Source organism: Aedes aegypti, chromosome 2 (assembly GCF_002204515.2).
Source record: "Aedes aegypti strain LVP_AGWG chromosome 2, AaegL5.0 Primary Assembly, whole genome shotgun sequence".
Lineage (NCBI taxonomy): Eukaryota > Metazoa > Arthropoda > Insecta > Diptera > Culicidae > Aedes > Aedes aegypti.
In genome coordinates, this window is record NC_035108.1 from 282,043,920 (window position 1) to 282,064,005 (window position 20,086).

At 37.4% G+C, this 20,086-nt stretch overlaps 2 protein-coding genes across 4 annotated transcripts in view; one reads left to right on the top strand and one right to left on the bottom strand.

Moving 5' to 3' along the window:
- Positions 1-1,777: 1,777 nt before the first annotated feature.
- On the top strand, positions 1,778-19,940 carry LOC5565757 (FERM domain-containing protein 5). 2 transcript variants are annotated; one of them, XM_021845210.1, is made up of 8 exons: positions 1,778-2,184; positions 9,957-10,061; positions 10,250-10,292; positions 10,678-10,851; positions 17,571-17,950; positions 18,014-18,102; positions 18,512-18,738; positions 18,809-19,940. In XM_021845210.1, the coding sequence occupies exons 1-8, from the start codon at positions 2,095-2,097 to the stop codon at positions 19,378-19,380; spliced, it is 1,680 nt and encodes a 559-aa protein (XP_021700902.1). In that variant the 5' UTR covers positions 1,778-2,094; the 3' UTR covers positions 19,381-19,940. The 2 variants fall into 2 exon arrangements, with proteins under 2 accessions (XP_021700902.1, XP_001650139.1); XM_001650089.2 differs by having other exon boundaries at positions 18,512-18,729.
- Positions 10,545-20,086, bottom strand: part of LOC5565758 (galactosylgalactosylxylosylprotein 3-beta-glucuronosyltransferase S) — a 103,394-nt gene continuing 93,852 nt past the window's right edge. Inside the window, exons 6-8 of one of the 2 annotated variants that reach the window (XR_002500573.1) lie at positions 11,336-11,491; positions 11,107-11,265; positions 10,545-11,043 (exon numbers count right to left, since the gene is read on the bottom strand). Coding sequence is in view for 1 of the 2 variants with exons in the window: in XM_001650092.2 (XP_001650142.1) it covers positions 11,018-11,043 (26 nt within the window). In the remaining variant the exon portion in view is untranslated. The remainder of the gene's footprint in view (positions 11,044-11,106; positions 11,266-11,335; positions 11,492-20,086) is intronic. The other variant, XM_001650092.2, reaches the window with a different exon arrangement.

Here is a 20,086-nt window from a genome sequence, read left to right on the forward strand (position 1 = left end):
GCTTGGGATTTTATTTGGAAAACTCGGATTTTTTAACTTAAAAATGCCATTTTTCAACCTTGACTCGAAACACCTCCGGGAGTTACCCGAGTATTTTCGACAGTAAAATGTCTGATAAATACGATGGAAACAAAATTAGTAAAATACAAGAATACTCATTTGACGAAAATCGATTTAAGGGTTGAAAATCGACAATAAGCAGATTAAGAAATACTGTTATAAACAATCATGTTTTTGCTTAGAAATCTTCTTTTGATTTCTTTTGAATGTGCCAAAGGTCATTTTTTGCTTTGCCCAATAGTTTTGAAGATATAAACTGGAGAATGTTAGCAACATCATGGGTTTTTGTCAAATTTTCAACAACGGAGGGAAGAGAATCCTATGGGCCAAGGAATGAACCGATTAGCATACAAAATTGGCTTTTTGGATGTTCAAATTCGGCGATGGCCGATTACACGTGCGCTGGTCACTAAGCATTGAATGACCCATATATAGATTAAATCCCTGTTGTCTGTCAGTTACAGTACTGAATATACATAACATATTGATAAATAGCTTAAATTGTAAAGGAAGCCGAGAGAGGTTTAGAAAAGGAGGCAGACAAAATCAGATCATCTATTGTAGTTTTCGTTTTTAGGAACTGGGTTGGTGATCTACACATAGAAATAACAACGTCAAGCAAATTGTAGTTCGGTCGAACCTGAACCGGGTTGAAGTTGAAACTGTGATTCATAACGGGTTGCGCCAGTTCCAACCTAGGTGCTAAAACGAATTCGACATATGTAACGTATACGCTAAAATTATTTGAAATTATAGCATTACAACAGCATTTAGGCAACGTGCTCAATATATGTCGAATTCGTTTTTATTTTGTCACAGACCCAGTTTTTAAAAACGAAAACGACATTAGTGTGATTAGAGCATACATTTAGGCAATGTCCGATGTCGGGTAATGTTAATAAAATTTTAACCACTATCCTCTACTTCTGGTCAAAACACTAGGACGAAGGTCTTAGAGCACGTTCACAGTTATTAACACTTCAGACGTCGCGCTGATGTATTTTGTACAACACCGCTGATAAAACCTCGCTTTTCGTTCACAACAGCAGCGCGGTGGTTCTGACGGTGGCAAACCGCGCGACGACTGTAGGGTTAATGAAAAAATGTAGTTTGGCCAAGTTGCCATTTTGGTTTTCAACATAGACATTATTAATCTTTGAAAGATCATGCATATTTTTTCGCTTTCACATTCTGTGTGAATGTGGCTAGTCATGTTTAGCAAGCTAGTTCAATAGAGATAATAAAGATAATGAATAGTTTATTATCTCTATTGCTAGTTCTTATATGATGATCAACACTCAGAAATAAATATAGTCACAGAATTACCTTAATGACTATTTTCTATCTGACTCTCTTTTATTCTGCTGGGAATTTCTACACTAAATGTCATTTCACCTGGGTTGAAACTTAGCAATGCCCAGGCGAATCGATAAATAGGAATTAAATTCCCAGCAGAATGAAAGAGAGGCAGATAGAAAATAGTCATAAATTACTAAAATTTAGTAATTCTTTGACTACCCGTGTTTCTGAGTGAACAAATTCAACTATGTAAGGACAGAAACCATACTTCAGTCTCGCGCTATCCCATAAATAACCCCTCAACTGTTCGAAGGATACATCGTTAGAGCAACAAACCGTCCTACACATTGGCCACCGCCATAAAATTATCCTGTCAGTAGGGATCCTGTTGCACGCATACACGTTTGTGGCAAGGAGCTACACGGTTAAAAGTGTGAGAGGCATCCCAGGACGACGACAGAAAATGTCAGAGCCGTAGAAGTTGAGCAAGAAAAGTGAAAATTTTCGGTGCAATTTTAACACTCTCCTCACGTTTAGTTTGCTAATCTTGATCCCAACACGTTTTAACTTTCGGTGAAGCTGGAAAACCGTCAACGGGATTGCGGTGTGGTGCTATCCGAACCGTAGCTGAAAACATCGATTGTGGCTGAGTTTGCAGCGCTAGTCTGAGGATTTGCTTGGTCGGAGGTGGTCATCCCAAGTGGAATAGGAAAGCAGTAGCAGCAGCCACAAACTATGTTCAAAAGTCGTAGTGAGGGAAATGTTGTTTATAAGTGCACGGTTCGACTTCTGGAAGATCTGGATGTTTTGGAATGTGAATTCCAGGTAATGCTGTGATGTAAAAGTCTGTAAACTTCAAGTCTTGTGGTGGGTGGCTGTAATACTCATACTGCTTATTACCATGTATCATAACTGAATGGGAAGAGTTCGAGTGACGCTTGAAGTCTGAAGGATGAGTGTCGCTCTATTGTTTTCGAGGGCTATTAACAGCTTTTGACGCCTGATTTATCAGCTTTTTCAATCGCTGCAATATAATTTGACGACTGTTTGTCCATTCCACCAGTTTCTAGCTCAGCCATGGGGGACCATTTATCGTTGCTATGGTTTACTCACACAACTTTTCATCCAGCACATGAGGGCAGGGGAGCTTTCCACGTTGCTCCCGCTTCTAAACACGGGGACATATGTGCGACAACCTGCGATTTACGTAAGACATTCAAAATAAACGTTGGATGATAGCTAAAAATATCCTCTTGGAGCGTACGCTTCGCTAAATCAATTAATTATTAGGTATATTTATTCTTTATTGGTGGATATATATGCCAGAACAGTGTTCGGCTGATAATTGCGAGCGTTTCCCAGTCTACGCTGCATTGTTATTAATTGGCAACTCTGGTATATGCAAATTGAAATTAGTGCCAAGGATGCTCTTTTATCTTCTATCTGTTTATAATCCTGTGGTGATTGTGTCTAACCCAGTAGTATACAATTCGTCCTCTTAATGCTACAACTAGATAACTCGAAAATCAAAATTTTGGGATGTGCCACTTTGAAAATATGACCGTTTTACAAGGTGACGGTTAGTTGCAGAGGATATGGTTGAAACATAAACTTTAACTTGTGTATTTTGAATCACACGCTTATGAGCTGTAGGTATTTTACAGATCTAATTAATAAAAATGTTTTGGCATATTGAAGCCAAAAATTTCAAATTTCGAGTTATTTTCATTCAGGTAATTTGAAGATCAATTGCAGTGGTCAAAATTACTTGCTGAATAGATAAAAATGAAAATTAAATAAATGATTCCTTTTATACTTTGCATCACATACGGGGCCGCACGTTATGTGTGAACCAGGAGATTATAAGAATCGAATGTTTTCTCGCTAGAAATTAATATTTGGTCCGTATTTTCATGATCTGAAATTTCGATTTTTCCAATTTTTAGCTTTTTCATACTCAAATCAATGGAAATGGCCTGAACGATGATCTCTAACAAGAAAAAATCCGCGGTACCGTAAAACGGGGTAATTTTGATAGTTATTTCGAAGAAAACTTGAATAATTATGCATGCTGTTTCAAAGAATTACAATTTATATTTTTAAAACAAGTACTGGCATCCTAGCTATCGATTGCACTTGATAGATTGTCAAAAGATTCATTTTGAATGGATATATTATTTTTCACATTATCGAAAGTCGGTTTTCTGTTTTGGGGTAACTTTGATAATGGAGTATAAATCGAACATAATTGAATGAATTACGGAACATTTATAGGGCGTTGCATACCTCTAGGCGTTTAACGCTATATGGAAATTTCTGACTTAGATTACAAAAATGGTCCCAGTTTGTAAGAACAGTTTCCGCTAAGAGATTTGATTCGGTCTCAAATCTCTTAGCGGAAACTGTAGTGGATACGAGTAACTGACACTGAAGAAGACTGCAAGTGGTAGTCGAAATACGCGTATCTGTCAAAGATAAGCATTTGGGAGCGGAATTAAAAGGTACACGGTACTCCATCTACTTTTAAGTTTCTCTATTTGAGATTCTGCTCAGAGGATTCGAACATTCATTAAAGAACCAAATTAATGTTCTACTATAACTAGGCTGTCATGGATAAGTGACGATATCATTATGACTTTATCAAATAGTGATCGTAGAACAGATTGTTTGTAAGCGTTGCAAAAATGCTAAAATCTTGTGATTTTTTAACATATGCATATAAATCTTTAAATGCACTGTATTCCAACGAAAATATCTTTGACATGAAGTGTCATACTTAAACTCATTACTTTTGCATTCTTTTTTCTTAACTGATTGACAGAAACTTCGTTATTTCGTTATATATTTTGTGGGTCTCGCACTATCAAAGTTACCCGCATTATCAAAGTTACCCCGTTTTACGGTACCATAATTCGGGGTAACATTGATCAGTTTTTTGACTATTTCTTCAAAATTTCATTTGCAAATGAGAATGTCGCGAATTTTATATTTTTAAAACAAGTAAACCCATCGCTCATGACTGTATGCTGTATTGAGTTTTCTGAAAGTTTTAAGCAATTCAGCAATGAAACCGGACACTATTCGAGATTGATGTTCATTTTTGGGGTTTTGAAATAGATGCGTCTACCCAAAGTTATTAAGCAAAAAGCACTTCCTAGTTTTTTGAAAAACGCATTTTTTTTGCTCAAATTTAACAATGAAACAAAATTCAAAGCGATGAAATATAGATTTTTCGGTAAGAATTTACTTGTAGAAGCCAAGTGAACATTTTTGAGCAGAAACTATTTTTTATTACACTCAAATTTTGTTTCTACCTTAACATAGTCTTGACTTCTACCAGTAAATTCATGCAAAAAAAAACTAATTTTGCTTTACAAAAAAAAAAAGCTCTGGAAAAACGTTTTCTGTGTAAAATAAATTTTTAGTGTAATCTGAAATTATATTTTTTTTACTCGAAAGTGTTCATTTGACTGTAACAATCAATTTTATGTCGAAAAAACTAAATATAATCGCTTTGAATTTTGAGTTACAGATAAATGGATCCAAAAAGTAGGGTTTTTCGTAATATTTTAATTAAAAAAAAAGAGTGTAATCAAAAATTTAAATTTCTACTCAAACATGTTTACTTGACATCTACAAGTAGATTCATGCCAAAAAAAACTAAATATCATAGCCTGCAGTTTTGATTTACACACACACTCAAAATCACCAAACCGTCTGTGAATAACCAGTATTATCGAAAACTGTAAAACATTTAACTGGAATTTCGGTAAACTGACCCATAGATCACCGAAATCAGTAATTTGGCAAAGTTTCAAACCACAGTAATGTCCCGATTTTGTCAACCCCATGCTGCATTTAGGGTTGACAAAATCGGGAAAGAGCTAAAATCGGGAAAAACATTTTCGACAGATTTCAAGTTTTATTTTAACTTAAGGATTTAGTTTTATGATTTTATTAAAATAAACATTATTGTTGAATTTATGAAAAAATGCGTTTGAGCATGATCATGAGCATGAGCATAGAAGATCGTACAATCCGTAGTTGCTACTCCGTGATTGACCAGAACAATCGAAGTTGCACAGAGATTTAATGAATGGGGCTTTGAATTAGCTTACTATTCTTCAATGTGCACATATCGAGAGCTCAAATTTTAAAGTTCAATAACGGCGCCGACCACGTCCTTACAGTCATCGGGGAAGAGTAGGATTGTTAGTTAGACAACCGTTGTTACTAGAGACCGAGTATACCTCTGCATCTCCACAGTTGTCATGGAAAGGATATTGAATTAGTGGGATGAGGTAGAGATCTGGGAGTCACCAATGGTTGGTGATGCGATCCATGATATAATCACGCCTAATCGGATTCGCGAAATAATTCGATAAACGCCTTGTACCCCGAACAAGTGTTCATCACTCGCCCACGCAGGAGCCAACGACTCGATCAACAGATCAAACACTACTAACGATCCGCGGTGCTTTTTCATTTCACTACTCGACCTACGCGCGATGTTTTTGATCCTATCCTTATCGCCCGCCCCCTCAGGAGCAAGCGTCAAGGTCGAAGGATTAACCACAACTCTTGAATTAGTGAAAAAATGCGTTTTTCTAAAAAAAAACTAGGAAGTGCTTTTCCCTTAATAACTTAGGGTAGACGCATCTATTTCAAAAACCAAAAAATGAACATCAATCTTAAATGGTGTCCGGTTCTATAGCTGATTTTTTTTTGGAAAATCGCTTTGAAAACGACAGAGATATGCATGGTCAAATTTGCACTTGCAGGGAACTAGTAAGTTGTAGTTAAACAAGTAAAGGTTTAAAATAAGTCAAGTAGAAATAAATAAGAAGAAGTCCTTACTTTACATGTATTGAAGCAAATCTATATAAATAGAAATTAAGTGGTGCTTGTATGTCACGAAATGGCTTAAGAACGGATGAACGAGTAGACACAAGTTTTCCTTTGTTGAACTGAACAAGAGATGCGACGTGATCGTGCGAGGAAAAAATTTGAGAAAGTGTCTGGAATAATTGTGGATTACCTACATGACGTTTTACAAACAGCCTACTTGATGGCAAGGCGAAGTTTGCCGGGACCACTAGTAAATAAATAAATAAATTTGCACTTCCAACTTTTTTGACCCTTGGTAGTTGGCGTAAGTTTTCACCTCCTTGGTAGAAGAAGAGTTAAGAAGTATTGTAAAAAAATGGTTTTCGAGTGGGGCAAAAGTTTCTTTTCAAGATTTCTATCTCAATTTCAAACAAAACTTGTATATTTCATGGTGTATTGAATGCTATTCAAGTAAGAGACTTTCACTACAAATATCATAAAATCGATTGAGATTTGGAGAAGCTATGGCTATTTGTTGTTTTTTTTTCGCGAAAAAGTAATTTTTGGTCGAACTTTCAATGCATAGAACCAAATAAAAAAAATGTTACTGAACTTTTTATGTTTGGGCGTTTACAATTTTCGGCCCATAGTGGGGCAAAATGTCGACCCATAAATAAACTCGCTGAAAAAAATGTAAATTGCCTAAATTCTACATATTATCGTCAAATTTGCCTGTTCATGCGAAAAAAGCTACCAAAATTTCATATTTCCAGTTAGTTTTGTAAAAATTGCTATTTTTGGGTATATTACAATTAACCCTTCTTTTTCCCAGGGACTTTTTCGAAACACTTCGTCAACATGCAATATGTTTTAGAAATATATTTAAAAAATATAAATTCAAGAAAAGTTTCTCAAATATAAGCATTTTTTAACATATTTTCATCAAATTTTCAAACCACCACAACAGAAAAGCCCCACGAGGCCCCACTTTTCTTTCTTCGGGACAATGAAACTTATGTTCTTGAATAGTCGTATACAAAAAATTAGTTGCCGCTTCATGAGTTATACTGGATTTTGTAAAACACTACTTTAAGACTGTTTTTACCAAAAATATAATTAAATCTGAAAATTTTGCTAGTAAATGATGTAAATTTACTTTGTTATAGTTAAGCTACTAATACTTGATGACAAAATATTTTTTAACAATTTTTTGTATGAAAAATGGTCAAAATCGATTTTTTGACTATTTTAAGTTTTTGCTAGGACGCTCCTATCAAAAGATAAAACTGATCTAGATCAGTTTTTTGTATCTAGATCAAATCTGAATGTGTCAAAATGTAGTACAAGTTATTCCAAAATACTTTGTCGAAGACACCAAACCTCTAGGGTGCATATCTAGAGTACTAGAGGTTTTGGCCGTCGAAAACAGCGATCTTCCCCAGTGTGTGCCGATCGGATTGTTTTCGAGAAACATTTTCGCCGGGTTGTTATCCGACATTCTGGTGACATGCCCGGCCCACCGCAGCCTCCCAATTTTTACGAGGTGGACGATGGTTAATTCTCCCAGCAGCTGGTGCAATTCATGGTTCATTCGCCTTTTTCACGTTCCGTCTTCCATCTGCACTCTGCCGTAGATGTTCCGCAACACCTTCCGTTCGAAAACACCAAGAGCGCGCTGATCCTCTGCACGTAGGGTCCATGTTTCGTGTGCATAGAGGAGTACCGGTCTAATAAGCGTCTTGTAGATGGTTAACTTCGTGCGATGGAGAAACTTTGCTCGATTCTTTGTTCTGCGGAGTTCAAAGCAGCCACGATTTCCAGCAACGATGCGTCTCTAAATTTTTCTGCTGGTGTCGTTGTCGGCGGTCACCAGTGAGCCCAAGTACACGAATTTTCGACAACCTCGATTTCATCACCGTCAATATGAACTGGAGGTGGGGGGCGTGCCATATCGTCTCTTGAGCCCCTCGCTATCATGTTCTTCGTCTTCGACACATGGATGTTCAGCCCGATTCGCCTAGCTTCAGCCCTTAGTCGGATGTGCGTATCCGCCATCGTCTCAAAGTTGCGTGCAACAATATCAATGTCGTCGGCGAAACCAAGTAACTGAACGGACTTTCTGAAGATCGTGCCACTAGTGTCTATCCCCGCTCTTCTTATCACGACTCGAGTGTGTCCCTGATTCTCGGACTACGCACATCACTCGCTCCATCGTCCACACTCAATCTGTTCGGTAAAAATAACGGGGTTCTGGAACTACCGAAAAAGTCAGTAAACTAAAACAAATGTCAGAAATCGAAAAACAGAGATAAGTGTATCTCCTTGATCAATCTTATCAGTTTGTCCGGGAAACCGTATTCGTGCATAATCTGTCATAGCTGTTCTCGATCGATTGTATCATAGGCCGATTTAAAATCGATGAATAAATGATGTGTGGGTACATTGTATTCGCGGCATTTCTGTAATAACTGGCGGATGGCGAATACTTGGTCCGTTGTTGCTCGTTCGCCCATAAATCCTGCCTGGTATTGTCCAATTAATTCTCTAGAAATTGTGATAGACGGCGGCATAGAATTTGGGAGAGTACCTTGTAGGCGGCGTTAAAAATTGTGATCGCACGATAATTGGCGCAATACAACTTGTCGCTTTTTTTGTAGATGGGACACACGACACTTTCCATCCACTCCTCCGGCAATAATTCCTCCTCCAAAATCTTGGAAATAACCCAGTACAACGCTCTTGCTAGTGCATCACCACCGTATTTTAGCAACTTGCTCGGTAGTTGGTCCACTACTGCGGCTTTGTTGTTTTTCAACCGTCTGATCTCCGTTTCAACGTCTTAGAGATCTGGAGGCGAAAGTCTTTCCCGCGTGCACCCAAAGTTATTTCCGTGCCACCTTCGCTACAGGCCACATCACCACTTCTAAGAAACCAAATACTTTATCACTTCTCAATAGTGATAAGGTAACACGACATGCAATAAACAAAGGACACGAGATATACTACAATAGATCAAATATTGGTCGCAGTGGTTTATGTTCAGAACAGAAATAAAGTCCATTCAATTGAAGCGATTGAAAACTTGTTACTTTGTTGAACAAAAAAAAATTTGCATTGCTGATGGTCGCTATTAGGTCATAATCGTAGAAAGTGTTTTAGAAAACCATTAGTTTCATTGGATAAGGGATGGTACACAAATTATGTAACGCTAAATTGGGACTGTTTTCGACCCCCTCCCCTCTTGTCACGTTTTTGTATGAGACTTCCAAACATATTGTAAGACTTGTCAAGCTTTGCCTACCTCCCTCCCCCTCCCCTTGGATCGGGACATAAGTTGTGCATGACCCCTAAATAAGATTACTCACCTTAATTTAAGAACTGCTCTTACTGAGTTTTTTTTTTCTCAGATTTATGGTTATTTCAAACTGTCCCATATGTTTTCCTATGAATATAAATATGTAATAGTAATAAAAAACAGCTTTTCGCAAATTGTTCAACTTAATAACTTGCGAGGGGTCGACGAATTTGAGGTCACCAAAACGCTTCTCATCTAGTTTGGGTATTTTCTAATAAACATCAACTAAAAATTTATTGCCTACGATAGCGTCCTGATTTCAGCAATAATTTCTTATCTGAATATGGACGATGGAATGAGCATTTTCATTCAAAAATCATATTTATATATACTATTTAGATAGCTGATAGGTTGGGGGTCCCTGATACTGGCTTCCAGATGATCTCATGTATCTCTTCTTTATCTCTCATTAAAGCCACACCATAAGGGCGGTTTTCTGCTGGACTACATCTGCGAGCAGCTGGAAATTACCGAGAAGGACTATTTCGGGCTTCGATTCGTAGACACTGCCAAACAGAGGGTAAGTTCGCATAAAGTGTCACCGCCCGTGTGTCATCATTATGTAGTTGGCATACATTAGCGCGTTATGCAGCAGACGAAAGGCAGCGCTAGTTTAACGTGTACACCTCTCGTATCTTTCTTTCTTATTATACATTGCATCATACTCTCTCCTATGGTATACATTGTACCATCATGTGGATATTGCAGCACTGGCTGGATCTGGCAAAAACCATTATCAAACAAGTAAAAGGTACATATATTCTGGACGATGACGCGGATCTAAAATAGACCATGCAGTAACGTTTATGTTCTTTTGTAATCATTGCGTGTCTGGGCGCGATTTGTATCTGCACCACTTGCATGGCTGGATAGATGTATGAGTGAATAATGAATATGATTATGAATTTTATTTTTATCACATGGCATCGCAGCTGTTTGCTTCAGTTTCAAAAAATCATCCTTTTGAATGTGGACTATAGATGTGAAGTCACACATTTTTTTATACTCGTTATGGTTTATCATTTATTAATGCTTCAACCAGATTTCCAAGCATCCAAACAGCGATTCATTTTCAGTTATCATCAAATTTTATAAGAGTTACATTTTATAACAGTAATAAATCGAATATTTCGCAGATGTCGATCCCTTGGTGCTATCCTTTCGTGTTAAATTCTACCCAGCTGATCCCTGTCGACTGACAGGATACGGGAAGGTGATGCTGTTCCAGCAGCTGAAGCGAGATCTGCGACATGGCCGATTGTACTGTTCGATTGGGGAAGCTGCTGCGCTCGGAGCACTGATTGTACAAGGTGAGTGTTCGCCTTTTAGTTCCTCCAACATTACATATCCTTTTCGGTTATGGTCACATCCGTCCGGGTGCAAACCTCTGTCTTATTATTTCCATCGACGATACGCATTTCCGTTTGCCAATGAGCGTTTCCGATTGAGAATGCTTCGAACATTCTCATGTCGAGATTACTGTCTTTGGCGGTGTGTTTCCCCTGTAATATGAATTGTAAACTTAATTAACCTCAAGTAATAAGTTATAACTTATTAAAAATTACAATTTGCATGGGACAACTCAATGGTGGAGAAAAGAAACCCATGTATGCCTTAACTAAATGGTTGTCGTTGAATATCGGGCACACATCGTCTAGCGTTATGGTATCGAATGGTTCGCAATTGCTTTTATCCAACTCGCACCGGTTTACCGAGAGACGGAACTGAAAATATGCGATTTTTTTTTGTTTTAGGCTAGGATACACTTCGTTCATAAATTAATAGAGAGATTACCTGAACGGGTGGCTTTACATTTCTGATCGCCTCCATGGTGCCAGTAACGGTTATGGCTTGTTTCTTACCAACGATATGCATGCCACTGAATTTTATAGCACTGTCAGTAACATCATCACACAAGGCGTACTTGTCCACTTGATAATATTTTGTTGCCTTTCGAAGTGAAGAGAAATTCTTTGATTAGTATTTTGATGTTTCAAAAAATGTTGTAAAGCGTGACAATTCCATCAGATTTTATTGCAACAAATTAAACGGGAAAAATGTAGCAACCATAAAGATTACAAAATTTTACACTAGAAAATGCATATTTTACGTTTAGTACGATGATATAATATGAAAAAAAATTACTAGACCTAAACCCACCTTGACAATTGAAGCCGCGTGGAAAACCACAGCAATATAAATAAAATTTAGTCGCGCCATCGTATGGTTTTGGAATGTACAGATCTGTTCTAATTCGGTGTGTTTTATAGTTTGTGATTTCATAGATGGCTGCATTTGAAATTAGGCGCATTTATTTAGACAATCGAGTTTCATGATTGCTGCTGCAATTAAATATTGCCGGTTAGGGTTGAAAGATTGACAGACCGTGATCGATGCGTACGTATTTACGTCAATCATGGGTGTAAGGACTGTTCATTTCTTAAAGTGGACACTATGTACATGCAATATCTTTTTAATTTATCAATCGGAATCGCTTTTCTGTACATCGATCGACTAATGTTGTACAATATTGTGATCATAAAAAAGCTACAAAAATAATTAAATTTCACCCTAATAAGGCAAAACGCAGGCCTTGGAAAATTTAACGATCATTGACACATGAGCCAAAATTTAAAGCCACTTATCCGCCTGCATTCACACAACACGCATGACATTTATCGTTCGTGGAAGATAACGAGCCAGGAAAAGAAAATAGACAGACATACACCTCCCACTGTTGGGCTCCGATCGCTGTGTGTCACCACATGTTACGTTCGCTGACACACTCTCATTCTGAGCAATTAACAAAGGCGAATATTTCCCATTTTCTGTGTTATGTTTGCAACCACAGTGTTGTTCGATGATCCAATAGATTATAATTAAGTTGTTTAAGGTTGTCTTACCAGAAAATATGGAAGGTATTACCAATTCTACGCAAAACATAAATTACCCGAATGGCTCGATACCGTTGTAGTCTGTGAGAGTTACTGCTCTTGAACGCTCTCTCGACACGTACCAAACGAGACAGTGAATATAAACATTCATAGGGCTCTCCGATTGCAATATGCTACGAACTGTTATGGTTCGTGAACTGTTACACTTTCTGAATATGGTTCGATCGGCTTATTCGGATCGAAATCCAAACACTGGCAAAACGTTTAAAACAGTCGATTTTTGGAGATTATCAAAAACAATTATAATTAGAAACTGACTGGAAAATTCGACAATCTATATTTTTTATTTTCAAAAAAGACTTGTTCTTCGAAAACATCATCAATCAGAAGCCTGCAGAAAAATATCTGATTATTTTTGATGCAACAATTTTGCAGATATCATAAAATCATTTTTTACTGATTTTTTTAGAGAAAAATATTTTAAATTTCAATGGAACTGATTTGAGTTGATTTTTTAGGTTTAAATAACGTCCTGATGGAAGTACTAATAAAGTATTAGTATGGAAAATAATCTACGCCTTCATAGAGTAGCTAATCTGGTCCCCACGTCACAAAACAGTACAATAGAAAAACAAATGCTTCATTTCCAGAAGACCTTCCAAAGCACAACGAGAATCATCAAAGTTGGGAATACTGCTGTAATGAAAGCGAATTTATATTCCATGTATTGTTTTCACAATATGTTATTCTGAGGTTACCTATCGAAATATTTGGAGAAAAACGCTTACAATTTGCAGTGTATCGATAAATATGCGTACAATATTTTAAAAGTATGAGATTGTTTAATAAAACGACCATAAAGAGATAAATTTATACCTAAGAATGCGGTAATACTCGCGATATAGCTCTCTTTTATACAAATATAGTTTCTTTAGTAATATAAACCAATTTTTAACATGATTTTTACTCTACTTTTTTGTTGGAAGTAAAAGGATGGTGTTCTAGCACATTTGGCCACTAGAATGACTTAGTGTCCAAGAACGGTGGAATATTATTAATATTTTTTAAGGAGCTACCTTTAATAGAATGATAAAGGATACCAACATATAATTTGTTCATAAAAATGAGGATTTTTGTTATGAGAAAAATAATGCTTAACTTTGGCGAACAGTTTTTCTTTGGAGTTTTTGGAAAAACTACAGTTAAACCTCCATGAGTCGATGTTCCTTTACTCGATATCGACTCATGGAACCAAACTAAAAATCAAATTTCATGGTTACTATGATGGCCCCTTCAAACACCTTTCCATAGCAATGCTGTTCCATAACTCGATATTTCCATGAGTCGATGGTCCCTTCAATATCGTCTCACGGAGGGTTGACTGTATTTAGTTCTTTAACCAAAAGCATTTTGTAAGATTTAATTTTTTCATAACGTTGTACATAACATAGTTGAACGATGCACAGAAAACCAATTGCGATTTTATCAATAAATAAAATAGATATAGCAAAAATAAAGTGTCCGCTTTATAAAATGAACAGTCCTTATTTTCTATAAAAAGAAATAAGTGTTGTAGATAACCACGATGATTATGAAACTTTGCATCTAAAACTTTCAAAAATAATTGGCACAAGTACTTGTTTAGAAAAAATGTCTCGAGACTAGAACGCATGAAGCGTTCATGTGACTAGAACTAGAACGCAGAAAGCGTTTAACCCGTATAGGCCTGAGTGAATGCAAAAATACTGAAACCCTCACCGCTCAGCGAATTCTTACCGGATACAAATGATTTTTTGTCAGTATACTGGCCCATATATCTAGTTTCTAGCAGTAGCCAGAAGAACTTGAAAATATTCCTGTTGCCGGAGTTATTCCGGTGGGTGACTGGGTCAAGTCGGGCAAAAAAGGGCTATTTTTTGGGACATGTCAAGTTACTTTTATTATTTGCAATGGCAATCATTTTAATTTGTAATTTGCATAAATCATTGAGATCTTATATTCAACATTATAAATGGAGAGTTTTGTACCGTTTCAAATATACCGGATGTGGCTATTCGGATGTAATGCCCAGAGGAACCGGCTATAGATTTGTTGGATACTAAACCGTTTCAGTTCTCGAAAAGTAGAAATTAAACATAATTGTGCACTAAAATGCGTTCCCATAAGTTTGGCACAGATGTTCAGATACAAATTGACCACTTCATCGTAAGTTTGAGGCGTCCCGGGGCCCAAAAATGGACATCTGTAAAATTAATCAAATGCAAAACTCATAGTTATCCAAACCAATCGTTTCTAAAAAGGTTTACACTGATGCAATTTTCTTAAAACTCCGTCATGTAGTAGCCACATTATAACCGATTCTGGAAATTACCAGTGACTTGAAATTTGCCTAAAAAAAATGTGTGCTATACAATACAATACCAGGTAATAAGGAGCTGCTCTGAAAAAATCATACAAATCGGTTCAGTATTCTTGGAGAAATATGAAAATTATGATATGAGGTTTTTTAGAGTTTTCAAGATCTTTATTTGTCCAGGGTGGTACCAGAAATATAAATGCTCATTACTCAAAGACGGCTACACCAAATTGCTTCATTTTTTCACAACATACTCGAATTAATGTATCATTTCGAGGAGTGAATATCCGAATACGGTAAAAATTCTATAGCCTGAGATATTTACGTGGGTTATGGCTACGCGTCGGTCTCCCAAGGAATTTTGGAGTATCTCTGGATTCAGATGACCAATTATCAATATCGACACATATTCTGAAAATAGGTTTCTTTGTATGCAATTGCATACTTTTGCAGAAAATTTCTGCTTATCTTCTATTCAGAAGTGCTTACCATTCTTCCATAGCTGAAAATAAATAGTTTGGTGAGTTGGCTCAGAGCATAGCATGACTTCATTGGTCCTGAGCCAGCTATTCCAGTTACCTAGTGCTTGGTGAAACTTCAGATCAATTCGTGAACGGCAGCTCAGCACAAGCAATACTGAAATAGTTTGGAGTCGCCCTTTTTAGGGCGCTGTTTGAACCCATTGTGATATGTAGCTATATGCTCTCATTTCACTTATGCGATTTCCCCTCTTCAAGGGACCCCATCCCTATTTCCTCCCATCTTTCTCTTTCCTTCCTTTCTCGTCGGGTAGATGATGAAATAGGCTTACATATGGCGATGGCACAAATCTTGCAAATGGCGGGGAACGTGCCTCTGGAGCCGGTCTTCTGATACCTGATATTATAGAGCGAAGAGCAAAACAACCCAAAAACCGAACCTTAAACGCGTTAACTCAAATTTGAGTTAGTGGCAGAGTACTGAAAGTTGAGTGATTTGATGTGCCGGTTGAGTGAAAATAACTTAGCCAATAGGTAATTTTCGAATGGCTGCAAATGGGAACAACTTCCACGCCATTAACTCAAAATTTGGTTAAAGCACGAACCTCCCGAATTGAGTTCAATGAACTCATTTTTGAGTACATAATATTCTCTATGTACAGAAATTATTATTGTAATTCCTCCAAAAGTTCCACTCGACATTTTTCAGGGATTTCCTCTAGAACATCATGCAGGAAATTATGCAAGGTTTCGTTTGGAAAATTTTACAATAATTATTTTAAGAGATTCGGAGATGTTTGAAAAACTTTTCTCTTTCTTTATCATCTATTTTGTCAGAGATATCTTTCGTTGGAAGATGATGATGGATTTTGTTGAGGAATATCTAAGTATTTTTTTTCTAGCAATTCCCACCAATTATTTCAGAAAAGTTCCCTTAGCATCTTCTTGGACAAATTCCAAATTGGGATTCCGGAAGAATTCTTTGAGGACTTCTTTGGCGAAATTTTCTGAGGGTTTCATTGTAAAAAATGAGGGTATCATTAGAATAAAATATGGTTGAATTCTTCAAGGTATCTCAAATGAAAATCCTGGGGGAATTACCTTGGAAAGTTTTGAGCATATAGCTCAATGAACTCTGCTCAATGAAATCTTTGAATTAATAGCTGAAGTGAACTTCAAGCAAATACCTGAATAACATTCTAATGAACTTTCTAAAAAAAATCATTCAAAATATGTAGCGATTTTCGATGCAAAGTCAAGAGGAATTCCCACAGAAACTTGTAGAAATGCGCTCTGAGAGATGTTTTGTCGAATTCTCTGAGAAATCCTTATTGAAACGAGTAACCCAGTTTTTAGTTCGCCTTCCAGGCATGAGGACTCTGAAGTTCAACTCTCAGTCCTATTGGTTCTTATTCGTATCGGTATCTAACTTTTCATTAAATGACTTTAATGAAACCCTAGCTACGCCTCTGTTCTTCACTTCAAGGCGTCGCTAGACGCATGATGTACAAACGAGTCTATCGATCGCAAGGTTTTTGGATCGATTCCAGGTTGCCGCAAAAACAGTTTTCGTTTTTAAATTTTAGTTTCATTAGAAAAATCTATGAATTTCAACCCAATTCAACTTCAATTTCTTGTGGCGAATATTTAAAAGGGATTCCTATGTATTTCGATAGTCCATTTGCCTAAGTGTGCTAGTGGAAAATTTTCCATTTGAAGGATCGAATATCAATTGGTCGGTGTTCAGACAGATCAGACTGAATTTTTGACCTTGTTAAGATAAATCAAAAACTCTAATTCTGTTTATCCGAAGCTGTTTTGATACAGATGTCCTATTAGGTAGATAATGTTCCTACATTACAGCAAATAATGAAAGTATTTAGACAATCGACTAGCAACGAGCCAATGAACGCCCAATAATGGTAGAGTCGAAATATATTCATTGAAATTTTGTTGGGACTGGAGCGGAAATCGAAACCACACTCCTAGGATCGATTCGACTAAATGGTTAGTGACACTAACCGCAAATCAGAAAGCCCACAACATGAAATATGTTTGTATGACTATCATTATGTACATAGTTTAAACATTGTACACATTTGAAAGTGGTTGAATAGTTAAACACACCCATGTTAAACTCTATAAAATATATACTAAATAAACCATGATTGAACTACATACATATGTACTGAGAACTAAAGGTAAAACATAGAAAAACATTTTAATGACTTTGGAAGGCGAACCATGAAGCGTGAAAATCTAACTAGAATAATGATGTTTTAATCACATAATCTCTACAGATGAACTGGGTGATTTCGACCCGGAGACGCACACCGGCGAGTACGTTTCATCGTTGAAAATTGCTCTTCGGCAAACCGAGCAGTTGGAGAAAAAGGCGATGGAGCTACACAGAAAGCGCGAACCGGGACAAGAAACAGCGGCAGTGTTCGATGAGTTTGTTGGGATTGCTCGAAGTCTGGAAACCTACGGTATCGATCCCCACCCGGTGAAGGATCATCGCGGTACGCAACTCTACTTGGGAATCAACTTTTCTGGTATCAGTACATTTGCAGCGGGACGAAGGGCACAGCATTTTCGGTGGCCTGAAGTGCACAAAATCAACTTTGAAGGCAAGATGTTCATCATTCACCTGGCGTACACGGATGATCGACGCGAAGTGGTAGGTGTAAATTTCGATGGGGTTTTATAAGGCATCAATTGATGGAAGCTTCTTTTCTTCTAGAAAAAGCACACAGTTGGCTTTAAATGTCCGTCTGGATCTGCTTGCCGATATGTATGGCGATGTGCCATAGAACAAATGTTATTTTTTACGTAAGTGTTTCTGGTAATAAGGCAGCGTCCATATATTACGTGACGCTCAAATTGGAAATTTTTGAACCCATATAGGCCTTTTTAACCCGTATAGGCCTGCAATAGTTTTGGGATTGTGAACTTTCCTTTATTCTTTTTAAGCAATGTAGGGTAATACTTTCTTTGACTATGGTGAACATTATATCGTTCTATTCAAAGATTTAATGGTATATGTGTGTAACACTTCCATATAATTGGCTCTTTGATATCAATCGAGCAATGTTGTCATCTATAGCCAGAATTTGAAACCTTACATGACCATTTTGGAAAGTTATCAATCTATGCTTCAACTTGGCTGCTGACGTCATATTTTATTTAATGTTTAACCTGCATATTTTTACAACCCATTGTTTCACATCTCCCTATACAGTCTTCCAACAAGCCAACAAGCAGCGGTGATGTCCGGTGGTGGATTCTTCTCCTGGGGTACCAAATTTAAATATTCCGGACGAACTGAGCGCGAAATTTTGTCCGAGTCGCTGAACGCCCTCCGGCAGCAGAAACTGAACAACACTAGTCCCAGTAAGAGAAAAGCCCAGAGCGTCCCAGCAACTCCTTCTAGTCCTCAAGGTGATCTAGCGGAAATTCGTAAGTCGCGTAAGTAACATCGTGTTTGACCAGACGAGAACTTATCGGGTTTCGTTTTTTTTTTGTCTTACTATCACAGGGTATAGCAGCCTTCCACGATCGACAATGTCCGAGCCCCTGGGCGGTTGCAATGACCACCATATGGTATCGTCAGTTTACTGCACCGATAATCCACTGCCAACGTTGGAAACCGTATCGGAGGAAGCGCGAAAAACGAACGGTGAAAGTAACGATCACCTGTCGGATTACTACTTCCGGGATTCGTTCGACCATTCCTCATCCGAGTCCGGGTTCACCAGCAATGTGATCGAGAATCGACTCGGTTCTCATCTACTCCACCGCCAAACCTATACTTCCGATAACATTTCCTCGCTGGCGATGCACAGCATGGCGAACAACTCTGCGCTGATTCAGCAACAAAATGCCAGCAACAGTGCAAAAAACGTGAAAAAGTTTTCCCTGATCCAAGCTTTCGTGCCATCGTTTTTCTTTGTGGTCGTGGTTTTAGCAGTGTCCGCCGTGTACATTTTGGAATCCGATTCGGATATGTTCAGTACGATGAAAAACTGGCCGGAGATGATTTGTTTGCGCTATCAGTATTACCAACCGTTGAAGGAGTTCTTAGCGAAAAAGTTCGGTGCTATATTCTGATTCGTTTTGGTGAAGCCAAACGGCGATGGAGGGTCGGATAGAGGTGCAGACGATGGTTACTACCCAAGGGCGGTCAGTTACGCAGAGGGACGGGAACTTGGGGGGAATGATAGCCAGATGACCCTGACGTTGACTTTGCCCATCACGAGACAAATGTAAAGACCGGACGAGAAACATTTGCGAGTAGTTATTTACATCGAATCGAGATTTATTATATGCATATCAGTATTGTTGAGTATGAGTACTTTAGATTTTCCCAGTATTTAAAAATGCTTTTAATAAGATGAACGGAAATGAGTTTAATTGCAGGTATGTCCTAGTATTATTTTGAGTTTCATGATTGAAATACAGTTATGGTGTCTTGAAAAAAAGAATAATAAATTTATTTATGAATTATACATTTTTCGTACACACTTGCATTGGTTGCATTGGTTTCTCAAATTCATCAACCAATAGAGAATACAAGAAGATATTGAGTAAGGCAGTTCAAAATTAAAAAAAAAAACAATACCCCATACCTTCCTTATCATCCTTACCATAAAAATTAAGTTCTGTGCAATTCTCAGCTTTTTCTGTGGGGATTTAAAGGTTCAAAGACAATGTATAATCCTACTATGGAAATTACCAAAGAGAAATTTTGAAAAATATTCCATATACGTTAGTACTGGTATGTAAGGACAAACTTATCTTCACGTAGTCAACAAGT

Bases quoted from the DNA above. Each gene is read 5' to 3' on its own strand.
- LOC5565757 (XM_021845210.1), top strand. From the start codon at position 2,095: ATGTTCAAAAGTCGTAGTGAGGGAAATGTTGTTTATAAGTGCACGGTT. The intron at 10,062-10,249 runs GTAAGTTCGCAT...TGGATATTGCAG, and splicing joins TAGACACTGCCAAACAGAGG to CACTGGCTGGATCTGGCAAA. The intron at 10,293-10,677 runs GTACATATATTC...AATATTTCGCAG, and splicing joins CATTATCAAACAAGTAAAAG to ATGTCGATCCCTTGGTGCTA.